Source organism: Rhodnius prolixus, unplaced genomic scaffold, assembly GCF_049639745.1.
Source record: "Rhodnius prolixus isolate KJV_2025 unplaced genomic scaffold, Rpr scaffold_2, whole genome shotgun sequence".
NCBI classification, from domain to species: Eukaryota; Metazoa; Arthropoda; class Insecta; order Hemiptera; family Reduviidae; genus Rhodnius; species Rhodnius prolixus.
The window spans coordinates 14,914,151-14,932,236 of NW_027411592.1; the positions used below are offsets into that span (position 1 = coordinate 14,914,151).

At 30.7% G+C, this 18,086-nt stretch overlaps 1 protein-coding gene and 1 long non-coding RNA gene across 2 annotated transcripts; one reads left to right on the forward strand and one right to left on the reverse strand.

The window, feature by feature from the left end:
* The first annotated feature begins 158 nt into the window (after positions 1-158).
* LOC141449070 (proton-coupled amino acid transporter 1-like) lies at positions 159-15,147 on the forward strand. Its single transcript, XM_074118122.1, has 9 exons — positions 159-317; positions 5,764-5,914; positions 6,301-6,425; positions 8,790-8,874; positions 9,176-9,448; positions 11,281-11,456; positions 12,747-12,919; positions 13,053-13,277; positions 14,705-15,147. The coding sequence occupies exons 1-9, from the start codon at positions 202-204 to the stop codon at positions 14,770-14,772; spliced, it is 1,392 nt and encodes a 463-aa protein (XP_073974223.1). The 5' UTR covers positions 159-201; the 3' UTR covers positions 14,773-15,147.
* Positions 5,937-10,648, reverse strand: LOC141449071 (uncharacterized). Its single transcript, XR_012455321.1, has 2 exons — positions 10,587-10,648; positions 5,937-6,759 (listed from the first exon to the last, which is right to left on the reverse strand). It is a non-coding gene; the product is annotated as an uncharacterized lncRNA (long non-coding RNA).
* Positions 15,148-18,086: the final 2,939 nt, after the last annotated feature.

The following is an 18,086-nucleotide window of genomic DNA, read 5'->3' on the forward strand; positions in this document are numbered from 1 at the left end:
TTTACAGTTCCTAACAACCGTATTAATTAAAAGATGTTCAAAGTATATTTAAAAAAACAAAACAAAAATTATTCAACAAAGTAAACATGTTTAAGAACGCTTTTCTTCTTAAATGGCCTGTTATCTAAAAATGCGTAAGATATCACAGAATTAGCATAATTAACTTGTAAATCAGTTAGTGTTAGTTAACAAGGCTACAGGATGGATCTGCATGTAGATGTGCCTAAATCATCTCAAAGTTCACGTAAAGATTTAAAATCAGCACAACATTCTGCAAATTCCATACGTTCAGCACATTCGACAATTAGAAGAACTACGTTAGTAAAAAAATATCTAATTTTAGCTAGGACCAATGTTAATGTTAATCTTTTATCTTGAATTAGAATCTAAATTGACGGGTCTTTAATTATAAAGGACAAAAAGTATATTTTTCGACAGAGGAAAACTCTACTTTTAAAAAAGTAATAGTTAATTTAAAGAATCTTCACCCTAATAAATTTATGATTTCTTAATTTGCTGGAACTTTTTTTTTTATTTTAGCTTTATTCTTGTTTATTTTTTGTTTACAAATGCTTTTATCCTAAATTCTGTATTTAACGGTACAAATAATTAAATGAGTGCCAATACTATTTTTAATCCGTCTAAAAATCCCGGTACTTTCATAACCGCATAGCAGTTGAATTATGTAGTCTGATGGGGCTTCGGTCCTCTCTCCCTTGCTATTTCTGCCAATTTCGGTGGTACGATGAGTCTCTGCTCCCGTGTCTTACTTCATAAGGCTTTCTCACCTTTCTGTATAATTCGGAATCGCTCAGACTTTTATTTCTGTTCTGATTGGTGTTTCCCTGCACTCAATTTCATGTCACAAAATCATAGAACATTGAAGTATGATTTTCTAAAAATGTTCTAAAGTAGTGAAACTTACATCGCACTAAATTCAAAGATCAATTGGAATGCAGTTTATAGTAAGGAACCGAAAAGACTTTAAAACTTTATTTTAATTAAATGTTTTTCTTTAAAATGAAATATTGTCTTTATAATGCTTTTCGGAGCTTCGGGTACATTTTAGATGTGGCCTAACTGTCTCTAATTGCTTTATTCATCATCTCAAGCTATTAAGAAATATCACCTATGAATTCAGATTTGGAAAGTTATTAATTCCTAGAAAAAAATTTCTCGTTGAAAATCCTGTTCTACACTTATTTGATGAATTAAGCAAAACAATCCTATTTATTACATCACACAAATGTTACTACATTGAGAGCCACAAACCTATTCTCGAAAGTTAAGAACAATTCCAGCTCCAGGAGATTGAACCTAAACAAATAGTAAAAATTACAACCTAAGTAAGTTTTCAATCAGCTATATGAATTCTCTCATGAGCAAGGAAATTATACCAAATTTAATTTTCAATAGAAACGGTATCAATTAATTAAAAAATAAGAAAAACCAATAAATTCTGTAATACTTTTTTCAAAATGGGTTTTACATCCAACTGAGTTAATTACTAACATATTTCACCATAATTTCTTCCTTTCCTTTAAAGTACTATTCACTACACTCTTCTTAGCGGTCAATGCCGCCACAACTTATGCCCAACTGAGGTGCTGCAACACACTTAACTGTAATATCCTTCTTTCTTTTAAGTACTGTTCAATCAATTCGCGGCTTGATCCTCTTTACCCTAAGTGTCAAAGCGCCTCAAAAATATTTAACCTGAAGTGTTTAAAGATAATATAAATCATTTGCTCTTGTTTTCTCAATTTTTAGAAAGGAATTTTTGAATCCTTATTTCGCATTTAATACAAAGTAATTACATAGATAAAGTATAAAATCTGTAATTATCTGAAATACTGAATCTACCAATAAAGTAAAACATTTAGTTTTATTTGTATCTAAGTGAGTTAGAATAGGAAATTTTCTTGTTTAAACTTGTAAACTGATTTTGTTTCATTATAACATGTGGTTCAATGCACTCAGGTTGCCTGTTATTAGTATAATTAAATTTACACGAGCTCTTTCATCTCCCATTTATTTTGAAGTTATCTGTTTTATTTTATTTTTTGTTGAAGTCATTAATTCATTTAACTTTTTATTTTAATATTTTTATTTTATCCTTCACTTTACTTTTAAAAAAATAATAAGAAAAAAGAGAACAAAAAGTGATTACTTTTTTTATGTTCAGGTCATAAATTATAAGATCTGGTAAATGTCAGGCCATAAATTATGATGAGAAGGTTTTACTAGCAATGGACGGAAAAATGATTTTTTGGAGGCCAATTTCTTTATTGTAACTCTATTTCGTATTTTTAGTAACGTCGTTCGTTTGTTCATCCACTTTCCGAAGCTTCTCAATTGATACCCGAAAGTAGAGATACAATTAAGGAATTGACCTCCAAAAAAGAGTTTCCCTGGACATTCCCGATAAAAAGTGTCGCACCTTCTTTCACATTAGTTTTATAGGTTTATATTATTTATAACAAATAAAAGTTAGAGATAAACAAGCAGAAACATGATGCTAAATATAAGCAAAGTCAAGGTGTATAGCACAGCCTTGCAAGCGACAGCAATGAGTGATAGCTTAAGCTATCACGTCTGATTACACACTTATCAAATAGTTCGTGATCCCTAAAATATAAAAATAATAACATGGAAACCTTATCAAAAAATTAAGTGGTAAAATAACCACAATATATGATAAACAACTTGTGGGGGAAAAAACGGAATTCCACATAATCTCATTGTAGTTCTCAGTAAGACAAATTTTTATTCCAAATAAAAACGTTTGCGAACATTATTATATACTTTTCTACTTCTTATAAATGGAAACCTTATAACCATTACGATTTCTTCGAAATTTTCTTTAATTCTATTTCAAAATTGGTATCGCATGAATAAAACCATTATTGAATTGTAATAAATAAATAGTGTATTTTTAGATTGGTAGAACAATAAAATCAAGTAGAATAAATTAAAAATTGTCTCTTTTCCTGTTGTAAAATATTGAAGTAACTCATTTGGTGCGTGACGCTATCTTCAAATAGATCATGAGCCACTTCTGAATTAAAAACATTTGGGGGATGCTATTGTGGCAGGTGACAAATCATCTCCTTTAGTAAGAAGGAAATGTATTCTTGGGTGAACAAAATTTTGCAAGGTGAGATCTTCTGACTTTCTGGATCTTGAAAATCATGTCAATATTGTATGTTTGCCATTGAATTTTGATTAATAACAAGCAACAAAACATGAATTTGTCTTCCCTCAATAAATATATAAATTAGACCTTTCATTTATTTATTTTTAGACGGTTAATAAATCTTTTAGCTACCACACGGTAGCTTAGATACACTGAAGTATGAATGAAATGTTAAGTACTTGCTGATTTATGTACCTTTTGTTGTTTAATCAATCCTTATACTTGACTTTTTAAACTGTAAGTATATATTTCGTACAATTTAAGAACCATCTAAAACGATTTGAGGACAAAGTTAACATTCTTCGCTGGAGAAAATCTATTTTTTTACATTTTATTCAGGGGCGAAACTCCTAAGAGCCTTTACCTGAGTTGTGTTAAAAGTGTATGGAAAATTGACGAGCAAGTTCAAGAATTATTTGTTAAACATTTAGAACGCTTTGTGTCGCTAAATGTTAATAAACAAAATGATTTGAGAGATTACTCTTCTGCCTCATTAGCAAGCAGTTTACATCCCATTTAATTCCAGAATTCCATTTAATTCAATTCAGATTTTCATCCATCATCAGAGTTAGATCAGTTTTGTGTAGTTTTTGACTTCCCTTACATTTTCGTCTCGCACTACACTTGCTGACTACTGAGTCTATTACTTTTCAACGTACACACATGTTTAATGTACCTTATCATACGCCAGTTGTGTAATATGTAGTAAGGAAATTATTATGGAAAAATAGTTATACTGGGTAATTGTTATGAGGTCATGGAAGCTCTCTCTATTTTTAATTGTATGAATATCACACTTTTTCCCGCTTTTTTTTTCTTATCAAAACAAAGTTATTGACGTAACGGAATTTTTTTTTTTTTTTTTTTTGCGCATCAACAGCTGAGGTTATTAGCGCCCGGAGCTTTTTCCAGTGCACTGCCGGCCTCCGGACAGTGTTCTCTCGTTACAGACAACACTGTCCATCACCGGACAGTGAGCTGTAAGAAGCTCCTAGGAAGAGAAAATCTAAGGGTCAGCTGCTGGATTCGAACCCGGGACCTCCGCGTGGGAGTCCAGTATGCTAACCTCATAGCTAATCCCTTCCCTGACGTAACGGAATTATTACTATTTTTCCTTGGATTTATATAATTGAATTTTAATTAATATATTATCATTTCTGTGGTCATTTTTATATGCAAACACAACTTTTTATCCTCTTATCTGTCTATGAAGTATGTTTAATAAATATTATTAGAACTTAATTTTTTTTTTGTCGTATTAAGACTTCATAATACAATTAAAGTTGAATAATGATAGGAAAATGTTGATATTGTAGGGTTTTTTTACTTTATTAGACAAATTTACAACTACAAAAAATGTTGTATCAAGTAAATTTGATCATACTTGTTAAGTTCACATGAAAGACATGTAAGAGCAATCACCCATTGGTCAAACTCATTCTCAGTGGATTACACTCGCGTAGGTACCTAGGCCACTTCCGCTTCAATTGACGAGGAGGATTGTTTGGAAGGTGAGGAGAGGAGAGTTGTTGCCCAATGTGAGGTTAGAAATGTAATATGGAGCAAAAAGGATTTTCTGTAAGATTTTAGACTGTAGTGCCTGTAAGCGTTTGGAGTTAGAGGGTTTGGTTAAGCCACACTTTTGCTCCTTATGTCCATAAAAGTCTTTACACTGTCTTGTAGATAGTTTGCTTGTGATTCAAATCAAGATTTGATCTGCGGTCAAGTGGTCTATAGGTCTAGAAAGTAGTTTGAAATGTCTGTTCACATTTTGACTTTTCATTCGAGTATGTGGGTTCCAGGTGAATCTCTTGATATTATATTACTATTATTACATGGTTGTACAAGTTCGTTTAAAAAACTCAAAATAATTGAATTTTTTAATGAATTAATAATGTGGTAGAAACCCTTTATACGACTTAGATCAGTTTTGATTATTGAATTATTTTTTTCTTTGAATATACTTTTTATTTTTTTAAGGACCTTAACATCTGAGGTTATTACTCGAAGGTTTTTTTCAGCGCACTCTCGGCCTCAGGACAGTGTTCTATCGTTACAACACTGTCCATTACCGGAAAGTGAGCTGTAAGAAACTCTTAGGAAGTGCAAATATAAAGGCCAGTAGCTAGTGCTGGATTCGAACCCGTGATCTCCGCGTTGAGACCCAGTATTCGCTAACCACTCATAATGGAAAGTTAATAGAAGATACCCGGTAAATTTTTTATCTGAACAATCCGCAATATATCTAAGGGAGAAACAAGAATAGTCCAATTCAAAATGTAAAGTTTTCAGGAAAATTGACATAGTTGTCGATTTTTAAACATTAATCATTTCGCAAAAATCTTGACAGAACATTTTATACGATAATATACAACTAGTTTTATTAATTTTTTTCTTATCTCCTCAGTAACTGATGGTTTGCGACCGTGTGACAGAGTATCGCACTAAAAGAAATTTCTTGTGTTCTACAATGAGTAAATTCAGTAGCAAATTCTGTCACTGTGTCTTCGGGCCTACGTTCTATTTTACACAAATATTTTAACCGTTAAACATTTCTTCATTCTTAGGTACGTGGAGAGTTTAATACATTTATTAAAAGCATGCATCTGTTCTGGAACCTTTGCAATGGGTGATGCAATGAAAAATGCTGGATTGGTGCTTGGTCCAATTGGAATTACACTTCTTGGAGCGATTTGTATCTACAATAATCAGTCGTTGGTAAAACAAAAATAAACTACTATTAGTTAAATGCTTATATTTATTTTTTTTTATAATAAAAGCTCTCCAATTAATGAGAATACATCAGAACTGCTGCTGTGTACAGTTAGGATTTATAATGTAATTCACAAATAACCAAACTAGATAACTAGACCTACCTCCTCAAAAGCTTTATTAAACATTTTTCTTAGCAACTTTTAAAAAATGCGACAAATAAAGGATAAATAGAGTCCTAACGTTATTAAATCTGGTTACTTATTCACCTCTGCCAGAATCATTCTGTACAATATTAGAACAAGAAGAAAGTTTGTATGATATGGAGCTAAAAAATATATTTATGTAATTACATATATATTTTTTAAATTATTTTTTTGCGTTCTATCCAGGTAAGAAGTTCAGTTGTAATAAGAAAGAAACTGTGTTTATTACACGAGCCAAATTTCCCTGAAATAGTGGAATTATGCTTTGAATATGGCCCATTGCGATTTAGAAAGTGGAGAAATTTTGTAAGGTATGTTTAGATGTCTAAATTTATTTATACAGTTAGAATTTAATATATTTGGATATTGATTCAATCACAAATTGTATCTATTTTAAGGCATTTCCAGGAGTGCAAAAATGATGGTTGAAAACAGGTATATGGTATACCCTCTCATCCTAAAGATCTTATTGGTAGTTGGACGTTTAGCCCTCTTACTTTATATGTACATATATGTATTCCAAGCACTTAGTCATAATTATTAAATACATTACATTAACGAGATATGATATCCTTCTTTAAGACTTGATATTTCGACTTTAGGTATCCTAGAGTGACCTCAGGTTGTGCTTTAGTGAATAGTCACCTAAAAATTCAGAGTACATTTCAACATTTCAAACAAATAGCAATGAAAAATGTAACTTCTGATTTGCTAATCTTAACACTCATATTTTAACGTCTTCTTTTGCATTATGATTGATTAATTATTTCCTATTAAAATTTAATTTAGATTTATTTTACTAATTTTCCTCCTTTGGAATTTGATAAATTGTTAGATCGGGCCATAAAAATAATTTGCCATTAGCTTTTTAAATGTGTTCGTAACTATTGGTTTATTTCTTTTATGCTTAAAATAAAAAAGAAAAGTAGGTAGATTGGTAAGATTTTAGAAAACATTAAGGAAAACCAAAATATGCTTAGATGTGGCTCAGGAGAAGTCGTTTTGTATACCATACATTACAATATAACGGATTTCATTTTAATGAAAAATAATTTCCCAAACATTTGAATAAAAATGAGTTGAAAAGATGATTGAAAGTTCAATGGTGTGAAATATACAATTCGAAAATAATGGACATTCGGATAACATGTGAAAACTGATCTTCACTCAACCCTAGAAGTTTGAAATCAGTATGAGTATTCTATTCCTTTTACAAACGCGACAAAAAAAGGTCGGGTAGAAGCCCTATGTAGAGGTTTCTACACAAAACTTATTGCCCAGCAAGGAATCCAACTTAGAATCTAAGAGGTGCCCAAGAAACCATATCAACTTATTATACAAAGTTACTAAGTTTTTGTATGTAAAGTAAAGTTAGAAAAGATTAATGCCTACTGTTTCAGGCGTGCTTTTCGTCCGTCTACCAATGTTAATGTACCAATGCTCATGTTAATGTAAATAAACTTATGTAAATAAGTTTCATGCTATAACTCCACTTTGTGTAGGAGGTGTAATAATTTTATAAGTAGTTGAGATTTATCAGTGCAAAGGAGTATGTGGTCGTACGAAAATAAAGTCGCAGATGTAAATATAATCGCACATCGCACGGTTCAACCCTGTTTACGTTCTTCAGTATAAAAAAGGCTTGTAATTTTGTAAAAGTGTATTATTACTTCGTAAGTTCTATTTATCCGTTCCTCTTATTCTATTTTTCATTGTTTATTTGTTTAGAGCTTTAGAGTGGGCAGCCTTAGAGGGGATCCTGCCCTTCTGAAAAAACTCATGGATCGTAGAATTTTTAGAAATAAATTTTATCATTCAAAACCTATTTGGTAGGTAGCTTTTCTAGGTAACTTCCTTATTAAAATGGAAATGTTTTTTAATTATCTTTACTGGGAACATAAAAGGATTATCAGCTTAGTATTATCTAGCAGTGTCAAAAAAGTTTATTAACGTACAATGATAGCATTAATAACTATACTAAAAACTTTTGTCAAAATTCACTGGAATTTAAATGTCGAATTATTTTAAATAAATTTTGCTCCTCCGACAATAGTAGGAAGTAATAAATGTTATGTATTAAAAGCTCGAAAAACCTGTAAAAGAATTGAAGCGTGAACTTGCACATCACTTCCTTTTATTCAATAAATTTTTCTTTATAAATAAAATTTTATAACTAAAAAAAACAGTTAATATTATATTAAACACCCCAAAATGCCACAAAATTTCCTCAAATTGAGTCTCTAAAGAGTTGATTGGACTAACATTATACTGGTAAGTCCTCAGAAACAAGCTTAACTTCACCTTTTCCCAGAAGTGCTTTAACTTGGGTTTGCTTCTTATCAACATAAATCTACATTTAGAGAAATCTTCAAAAAATAAAGAAATATTTGAATATAATTATCTTCCGTAAACTGGAGGGTTATCTCTCCTAATTATTTATGAGTTATTCAACTTAAAATTAAAACTAATTTGTAAAAACAATTTCTTCGCGCCTAACGTGTCACAAAACTACTTCTTTTTTAGAACAAAACTCTCGAGAGGTAAAGCTGCAGCCTTTTCTTCTAATTTTATTTCGATCTTTTAAATTATACTCACTTTTACAGTAACATAAATTGTTGCTTCTGTTTAAAATGTTAGGTTTTTGTTAAAAACTCTAAGACTTTTTATTTTTGCAGGTACATAGTCAAGATTTTCATAATTGCTACCCAACTAGGTTTTTGTTCCGTTTACTTCGTCTTTGTTGCATCAACAATGCAGACAGTAGGTAGTTATGAAATAATATTTACTTTCAACTTTGTCTATTTTAAATAATTGAATAAAATTAATTTTTTAGTGCCTATCTATTATTTAATACTCTTTAGCCATTATCTGTTAGCACTTTAGTTTTAAGTTTCAATAGCAAAATGGCTATAAAAAGTACAGAATTTTGTTGAAAATTGTATTAATTTAAACAGACGTTTTTTTCTTTATACCAAATAAAATTGAAAAAAAAAATCATTATCTTTATATTATTGTTTTGCAACTTGAATTTGTATTTTTATTGATTAAAATTATCTTGCAGGTAATGGAAAAACATGGTTTTCAATATGATACACGAATATACATCAGTATTGCATTGCTTCCAATTCTACTTTCTTCAATGATTAGATCACTTAAGCTTCTCACACCATTATCTCTTCTTTCAAATATGTGCATTTTTTTTGGAATATTTATGACTGCCTACCAATGTTGCATGGATCTTCCTAGCCTGTCCGAAAGAAAGCTTGTAACAGACTATGCAAGTTGGCCTCTGTTTTTGGGGACAACATTGTACAATTTTGAAGGCATCAGCATTGTAAGCACAAAGATAGTTAGTTACATGCTATTTATGAACCGATTGCTGAATACCGAAATGAAAACAAATTAAACAATTATGCATATTACTAAAAAAAGACATGGTTACAAATGCGTTAGTATATTATAATAAAGCTGAAATGAAAAAAAATGGAAATGGGTAAAAAGTTGCAAATAAAAATTGTAGACTGAAGTTGGCAAATAATAAACGACGTTCTTGGAGCTATTTTTTAGGAAATCGTGATAAACTTAAAAATCTTGTCTCTAATATAGCACTTCTGGCGCGCACATACAAGTGTGTTGTGAGAAATAGCGAATATTTTTAAAAAAGTTTCATTTATAATGAGAGGTTAAAAATATATACTGTACCTCGGAGGGAAAAGGCACCATGTCACAAAAAGTAAATTTTACAGGGGAGCCAAATAAAGATATTTTTCCAAATTCATTTTTTGTTCCACTTTTCCGGTTATACTCTTTCCTGTACTTCTTCACCGTAATTATTACATTAGGTATGGCCACTTTAACTCCCATATTTTAAAATATTTTATTTTGATCTCCATTGTGAAAACATTTATGCCCATGTAGTGCCTTTTACCCTTAAGCAATGAAGTGTCATAGTGCTTTTTAAAAATACATAAATCGCCTAACATTGAGCATAGGACATAGTGCTTTACACCTCTAGAAAGAGCAACAAAAAATTTGTAAAATGATGCCAAAATCTGAAAATCGAAAAAATGGACATGGTGCCTTTTCCCTCCGAATATAATATTCGAAGGAACAACAAATGTCAAAATCACAATTAATCGCGAAGTTTAAAAAAAAAGAAGTAATGTTGCATGCTATAAAAAAAAAAAATTAATGAAATCTACGTGCGTATTCTTCCTGAACTTCTTCATAAAGAGAGATCTCCATTACAGTAACAAGTTTCTTTTAAATAAAAAACTCTTAAAGTTCTTTGTTCTTAAATGCTGCGTTGAATACCTTCTTTTTTTGCTCTGTATGGTTTTTGAATAATTCAATAATTCAGCGGTGTGAAATGCAGATACTCACTTTAGTACATCCCTTACTATATATTCTTCTTAATATATTGAGTGTAACTAAATTTTACGTAGCTTAAACGTATAAAAACACATGCTTACTTTATGATTTAACTTCTTGCTACAACATTTTTACAAAAGACAATTAACTTTTATGGAGGTACTAATCTATGTAATTATATATTATGTTAATATTTAAACAAACTGAGTAGATTATGATAAAAGTATTGCGCAAAAGTATTAAAGTGTACTAAATTATTCAAATAATCAGTGGCAGCTAGTGAAAATTAATTTTATAAAAATAATTTCTATTTCTATTGCCTAAAATTAAATTTTGAAAGTTTTCTCTCATTTTCTACCTTTCTCTATCTTATAAAATTATGTCGATATGACGTTGTGTACCCTGAAATTCTTGTCCGAAGGCCGTTTGGGTATGAAAAAATATTTTAAAAAATTTATCCTTCAGCAAAAATATTTATCTGTTTACGAAATAGTCCCTTCTCTTCAAATTTCGAACATCAGTCCATTCATGCACTAATTCTTTAACCTAGTTGGATATTATTAAATGATTTTGCAATTTCACCTGAAGAAATCTCAACGATTTTCTTTTCATTTTTAAGAACAAATTCAAAAAGGATGGAACAAATAAATTTCTATAAAAATAAATAAGTAATCAAGTAAATAACCACAAAGGATAATTGTTTCTTTGATTTAAGGATGACCATTTTTAGCTTCTTCTTCAAAACACAAGTTCAGCACAGATTAGACATTAATTATATAATCTTACTTTTTTTAGGTAATACCTTTACTTAACGAAATGAAGGACACAAGACGGTTTTCATCACCGTTTGGTGTCCTTAACGTAGGGCTTACAATGGTTGTATTGTTGGCGGTTATAATGGGATTTCTGACATATCTTAAATTTGGTGATGATGTGAGGGGCAGCTTCACATTGAATTTGGATCAAGGAATGTAAGTTAAAATTTAATATTTTTATTTAGTATAATGTAAATTCAATATCTTTCTATCGATTGGCCCTAAAAGCAGCATGGACTTGGCCTGACGAAGCAAAGGTTGTATCAACAGATGGCTCGAATGGAACATGAACTAAATAACGGTTCTTAAAGTCAGAGTACCATTTACCTATCGGTTGATTTCATTAGAGGCTCAGATTCTAAGGCAACTGCCGCAATCGGCACTGATGAAACCAGTTAAACTATATCCTGTCATTTCTCTCAAAGAGAAAAATCATGGTGAATTGTAATTCACCAAATTAACATCCTCTTTAAAATCATGACCAGTGAGTCTTGAGTTCTTATTTAAGACCTAGACGCTACTGTACTTGATAAGTTTGGGCAACTGGCTTTGAAATTTCGCTATCAGTCAGTCAGTTCAAAAAGAACTCAAATCCGGGCGGCTACTGCATGGCATCTTTGCTGCAAGTTGTAAGTTTCCTTTGCAAGGAATCGGGTACTCAAGAGAACTGTCATGCTCCTCCTATGCTGATCTTATACTTTAATGGTAAAGAGACTCAATTCATGATTCTAAACAACTTTGGGGCTAGATAGAACTGTTTGAAATATACTCCCAGGATGATTTAACCCACAGTCTCAATCATCAGAGATAGAAATAAAGATGCTATGTAGTATAATAAAGCAGAACCTGTGGGCTGGAGCCTGTAAGCAGATTTTTCTTCCCACAACTTACAAAGATTATTTGATTATTTTTAAAGAAAATAAATGAAGAATAACCACGAGGGTTCCGAGGGCAAAGGTTGGAATGTGAATCAGATTGTACCAGTACAGATAGGATGGCTCCAAATTAATTGGTAAACTAACTGTCACTAGCTTCACTGTGAAGGAGATTGCTAAAGATATTTGCATCAAAATATACTGTTCATCGATATCTAAACTGCTGCTGGCTAGCCTACGACAATCCGAACCCTCTGATACTACGGAACTTTTAGGGCTAAAAACCTTGAATGACCAAATGGCCATTGACAAGGAAATTGATAAATAGCATTTATCATTAAGTAACGTTTATATAGGTAATTTGTAAATACTATTATTATTTTTTATTTTATTATTATTATTTTTAACCATGGTGAATACATAGGAATTTATTGCAAAATTAGGTATAAATTTCAAGAAAATAGTGCTTGAAACAAACTGAAATTGCAAATAGGATATGTAATCGTTTCATCCAAATTTTTATTTTTAATTTTCCTATTTTTGCGGATGCTTATTAATTTTTATTTTTTAGATTATCAGAAATGATTATGAGCATTGTAGCGTTGGGTATTTTGCTTACTTATCCTATACAATTTCACGTTGCTGTGGATGTCTTTTGGTGGGACTTAGTAGCTAGCTTTGGCCCATTCAAGCATATGGTCCTTTACGAATTGTTACTTAGAACTGTTTTAGTTCTTATTACATGTAAGTAAAAAATTATGTTCATTTTTCGTTATGATCTAAAGTAGAAATAGAAACAAATAAATTTAATTAACGAAAGAAGAAAGAATTCTTTGTGTTTCCAGTCTTAATTCAATGCATTTCTTCTTTGTTTCAGTTGTTATGGCTGCAGTAGTGCCACGGTTAAATCTGTTCATTTCCTTGATCGGTGCTGTATGCAGTACTACACTTTCTTTAGTACTTCCAGCACTTTGTGATATCTCCCTTAGGGCTTGTCCTGAAGATGAAGGACGCCTTATGGCTAGTTCTAAATGCAATCAAGTTTTTAGGTATCTAATGAATGGAATCTCACTTTTTCTAGCTGCTATAGCTAGTACTACAGGTAATACTAAATCGTTTACTGATATTTAAATACCTAATGCTTCACACATACAATGATGTAAAAAAAGACTTTTTCAACAACTAAGAACAACCTATATGGTTTTCAAAAGCCAATTTGAAATACTCGTACACCGTGTGCAACTTAAGAACTAAATGGAATTCTTTCACAGTTATTAATCCTCGAAGAATGTAGAGTGAATTAATTTGACATTATCCGGCTCTGTAAAGTACTAGAGCAGTTGATATTTGAACAGACTTTCCCTGCAAGTTATAACACATCACCTACAGAAACTTTCTTATTAGTCAGTTTAATTGATAGATATAGATTATGTACATATTTATTATAAAAGTAAATGTATTTAAGTTTAGCACAATGATATTCCACACTCCCCTCGTCGATAAATTCGATTAAATAAGAGGGCATGTGTGAAAAAACTCTTGCATACCCAGGCTCCACCCTACCTTGTCGAGCAAGGTGTTGTGTGGAAGCTAAGGACTGTACAAGTCATCCCAGCTCAAGTGGTATTAGGAAAGAGAAAAGAAAATTGATACTGGGCGCTAATGACTAAAGCATTTGATGCGCCAAAAAAAAACAGTATTTTTACTTTATTATATTGACAGTATTGTTAAGAAAATAATAAAAATAAAAAAAGAAGAATTTCTGATAACACTTTTTTTGTCCATGTTTGACCAAGTTTTTCTGAAATATTCTTTATTAGAGCTATTAAGATAAAATACTGTTCTATAAACAAGCAAAAGCCATTATTTTTGTCTAAAATATGATAATTTTTTATTTTATGGAAAAGACAAAAAAAAGTAGGTAAATCCTGATATTCTTGTTCAAAAACCTTATTTCTTCATGGGTCAGTTTTGAAGTTTAAGTGCGGCTAATTGGTTTGAGGCTGACTGACCAAGGCATTTTACAATTGCAGTTGTTAATAAAATGCGTTCACTAGAAGAATGTATGGAATATATTTCTATGTTCCTTGTGATTCTTGTTTACATAAACGTCCAGCAATTTTCTCCAAAATTGTTTACAAGAAGTGGATAATGAATTAGAGAATAACACAAGAATCTGTATTATCAGCTTATTCAAATAAACATTTAAATTAATGGATTTTATTGAAAAACTTGCCCACATTTCTCTTACTCTGTTTCAATAAAATAACTAATATTCATGACTTTTCTGTTTCTGAACTGTTACTTTAACTTTGTTACTAAATTTCCTTACTACTGGAAATGTTTAAGTATTCTCTGGAAACAAATCTTGGAGATTATAATCGATAATTTTAAACTTACTAGCTCGGCCTAGCAGTTCTTACAAGATTTTTGCGTTTAATTATATTTTGAAGTTATATTTATACATATATACTGTATGTACATTAATATATTATATTAATTAAACCATTTATTTATTCTATTTTTTAGGTGCATTTTATAGTATAAAAACAATAATTGCAGTTTTCTGGCAAGACGAGCTGGGCAAGTATACATGATTCATTGAATCCATGAAAATTGCATGGAATAGTCATGATAAAAAATTACAAGAAAAAATGAAACAGAAAAAAGTCGATAAGAATTAAAAACGGAATTTCCTCAGCACTTTAAACAATTAATGAATTAAAAATAAAAAAGCTGAAAACAAAAAAATATTTTCTAGATTTCATTTTTTTTTCTTATAACATGTTACTTGAAAAGAACAGTTTTTGTGCTTAAATGTTCCTAACAAAAATTAGTAGAATTGAATTATGACTTTTTACTCGCCAAAATTATAACATTTTTCTGAGTCTTTAATACTTTTAGTAGAAATCAAATCATAGTAAAAACTGTTGTTCGCTTTTATTTAAAAATATACTTTAAAGTTTATAAAATCAAGTTTCCTTATTTAATAAACATAAATAAACTTTCCTTATTTCAGATAGTCACTGTGTAAATTGTTCTGTGTGTTAAGATTGTTTGTGTTGAATGAGTGTAGACTTTGATAGTCGTGAATGTTCTCATGGTGATTCTATTTTCTTTATGAAGTTTTATTTTTCTGTTAATAATGTAAAGTCTGTCATAGTATTGTATGTAAGTTAGAGGGTTAAGGAATTTTTCCTATTAAAAAGGAAAACCACAGCTTGACCTGCCCTTCTGGGCATAAACTGCATTCCAGAATCCAGACAGACATATTCTATATAGATGCTGTGGGAAGACGTTGTGACAAAAACCAGCATATCTATTGTCGAGACGAAACGTCGAAGCATCCTCAGTTGAGAAGCAAAGAGCCATATAGTTTAAAAGAAATATAATTCTTCACTTAATGTCAGCTGATTCATTCTTTCTTATTATAATTCAGCTTATTCATTTCTCCCATTTTTTATTGTTTAAAATATTTAAATCTGAAATAGAAAGAAATTAAAAATATGAAATAAATTCCATTGCAAATTAAAACATAATTCTAGGATAAAAAAAAAATTAAATCAACTTATGTTTTAACAAAACCACGTATTTAGATGCCACGGTATAGGCTAAAGACATCCAAAAAGGAGAGAAAATGTACACATTTTTTATATCACTAAGAGTCTAAAAAGATACTTATCGCTCCTAAGAACGAAATGGAAAATCATCCACTTTCCTAATATTTTGATTTTGACTGTTGAATAATTTAAAAAACAAAGTTAAATAAATTCAACGAATATAGATATTCTCTAATTGTCCCTAAAATATAAAGCTATAAAGTTTGTGAGGTTGTCAGTACACTGATCGTGAATGTTGACTCGGTGGTGGACACATTGAGCACTTTCAGTTTTTTGTGACAGAAATTCATGACAACATTTCAATTATTTATTAAATATTGAGCTAAATTGAATAACAATTTGAATGAAAAATCTTATCATGTTCATATCATTGTCACATTCACTGTTATCACTATCGAAACTTCTGATTGTGTCATAACCAGTAAACCTTACGAGGTTTGACCGAATTCCCACAATATGACCATGAATTGTGACGACAAACGCTGTCTGCATTCTATATTCATACAGCAGAAGTGACAGAAATGCAGCGACCAATGACGGCCTTACTATCCAACCACCAAACCACCGTTTCGCCATTATACTTATATTTATTTATACGCTAATTATTTTCCAGTAGAGGTAAGTTCTTTTCACTTTCATTGCCGATGTTCCCAAAGCAGTAAATCAGTAGGTTCGTATTAGAAGTAATTTTCCAATAGCTATGATGTTTTGTTCGTATCTTCACTTTTATTCCAAACACCTTCACTTGTAAGGAACGGAGTTCTTCAAAACCATTTAATAAAAATTATTTTTAACTTTTGAAATTAAATTAAATATTTCCACTGAGAATGAGTTTCAAAAATGGGTGATTGCTCTTACTTGACTTTCATGAGAACTTAACCAGTATGATCAGATTTACTTGATACATTTTTTGTAGTTATAAATATGGCTAATAAAGTGAAAGTGAAAAATTAAATATCAAGAAGTAGCAAAAATATTCAACCACCTTTATGTCACTGGCAACTCTATGCAAATTACCAAGTTGTATAGTTAACAAAGTTCTAACGTTAAATCTGACCGAAATTCAGTTATCCTTTACAGGGGCCACTGTCACCGTATTTTATCCAACTTAATAGTAACTTTGTCGTAATTATCTCTTTTAATTCAAAAATGTACACAAAAGAAGTGTTAAAGGGAAAAATGAATTAGAAATTTTCTTTGGTACATTACATTAGATAGTATTATTAATGAGTTTTGTAAAGAAGGAACTAAAACTCCAGGAAGAAGACAAGAATTTAACTTTTCCTAAAGATGATCAGTTATTTTTTTGATATCCTTGGATAAACAGTTATTATTTTATTTTATTTTTTGTATTCGAATCTAACCATACAATATCAAACTTTTTGTCAACGCTTCAACATATTGATAATAATTGCGTCTGCTCTCGATAGTATAAAATTGTCGCCAAATCATCAATCCATCCGCCTTCTTTCAATATGATAATATTATCATCAGTTCCAAAAGGATATTGACCCAATATTAATCGCGTATGTTCATCTTATCGCCCTCGTACATCCTCCATAGATTTGCCCCCGGAGGTCTAGAAGGGTTCAACTTCATTTGCTTGTTACTTTAAATACTGCTGATAGAACCATGGTTAATAACAAAAGAGAAATGACCAATACTGCAAACTTTTAATTCCAAGCTTGGAAAAAAGCTTTTAAACACTTTTCTATTTAGATATTCTATTAGTTTTCTATTACTCATTTTTTCAGTTTACTTGACTCTGTTAAAAATTTCTCCTGTTTTATAACTGAGTGGTAACCTTTGAGAACCAAAATGACTCATCAGCATCCTGATGAAATAGGCTTGTCCGCCTATTCTATGGAAATGTGCCTTAACGATCGCAAATTTACATTCCAATTCAGTTTTGATCTGATTTTGTCGGCAGTTGGATTGTGGTTGCGATTGTGTCCTTTATAGTGGCTAACAGTACTATCTTTGAAGTCTGGAACAGATCAATTATTCGAATTTTCACGAATTGAAAATTATCAATAAGATAACTGCATTGAATATTTCTCTTCTATCTAGGTTAGAGAGAGAACCCACTGAAAAGCCTGAAGAGAAAGAGATGTCAACAAGCTGAGAGCAAATTTCTTGATAAACACAAAAATTTTCAGGACCGCAAAATAATGTAAAAATCAAAAATTAAAATTAAATCCATGTTAAGCACCGCCGTGAATAGCTTGCAAATAATGGCGTTGCCAGCGTTTTATTGAATTAGATATTCTCTTTTAGCAATATTTGTTAAC

Coding starts and splice junctions, on each gene's coding strand:
- LOC141449070 (XM_074118122.1), top strand. CDS start 202: ATGGATCTGCATGTAGATGTGCCTAAATCATCTCAAAGTTCACGTAAA. Junction 5,915..6,300: donor TCTACAATAATCAGTCGTTG/GTAAAACAAAAA, acceptor CGTTCTATCCAG/GTAAGAAGTTCAGTTGTAAT. Junction 6,426..8,789: donor AAGTGGAGAAATTTTGTAAG/GTATGTTTAGAT, acceptor TTATTTTTGCAG/GTACATAGTCAAGATTTTCA.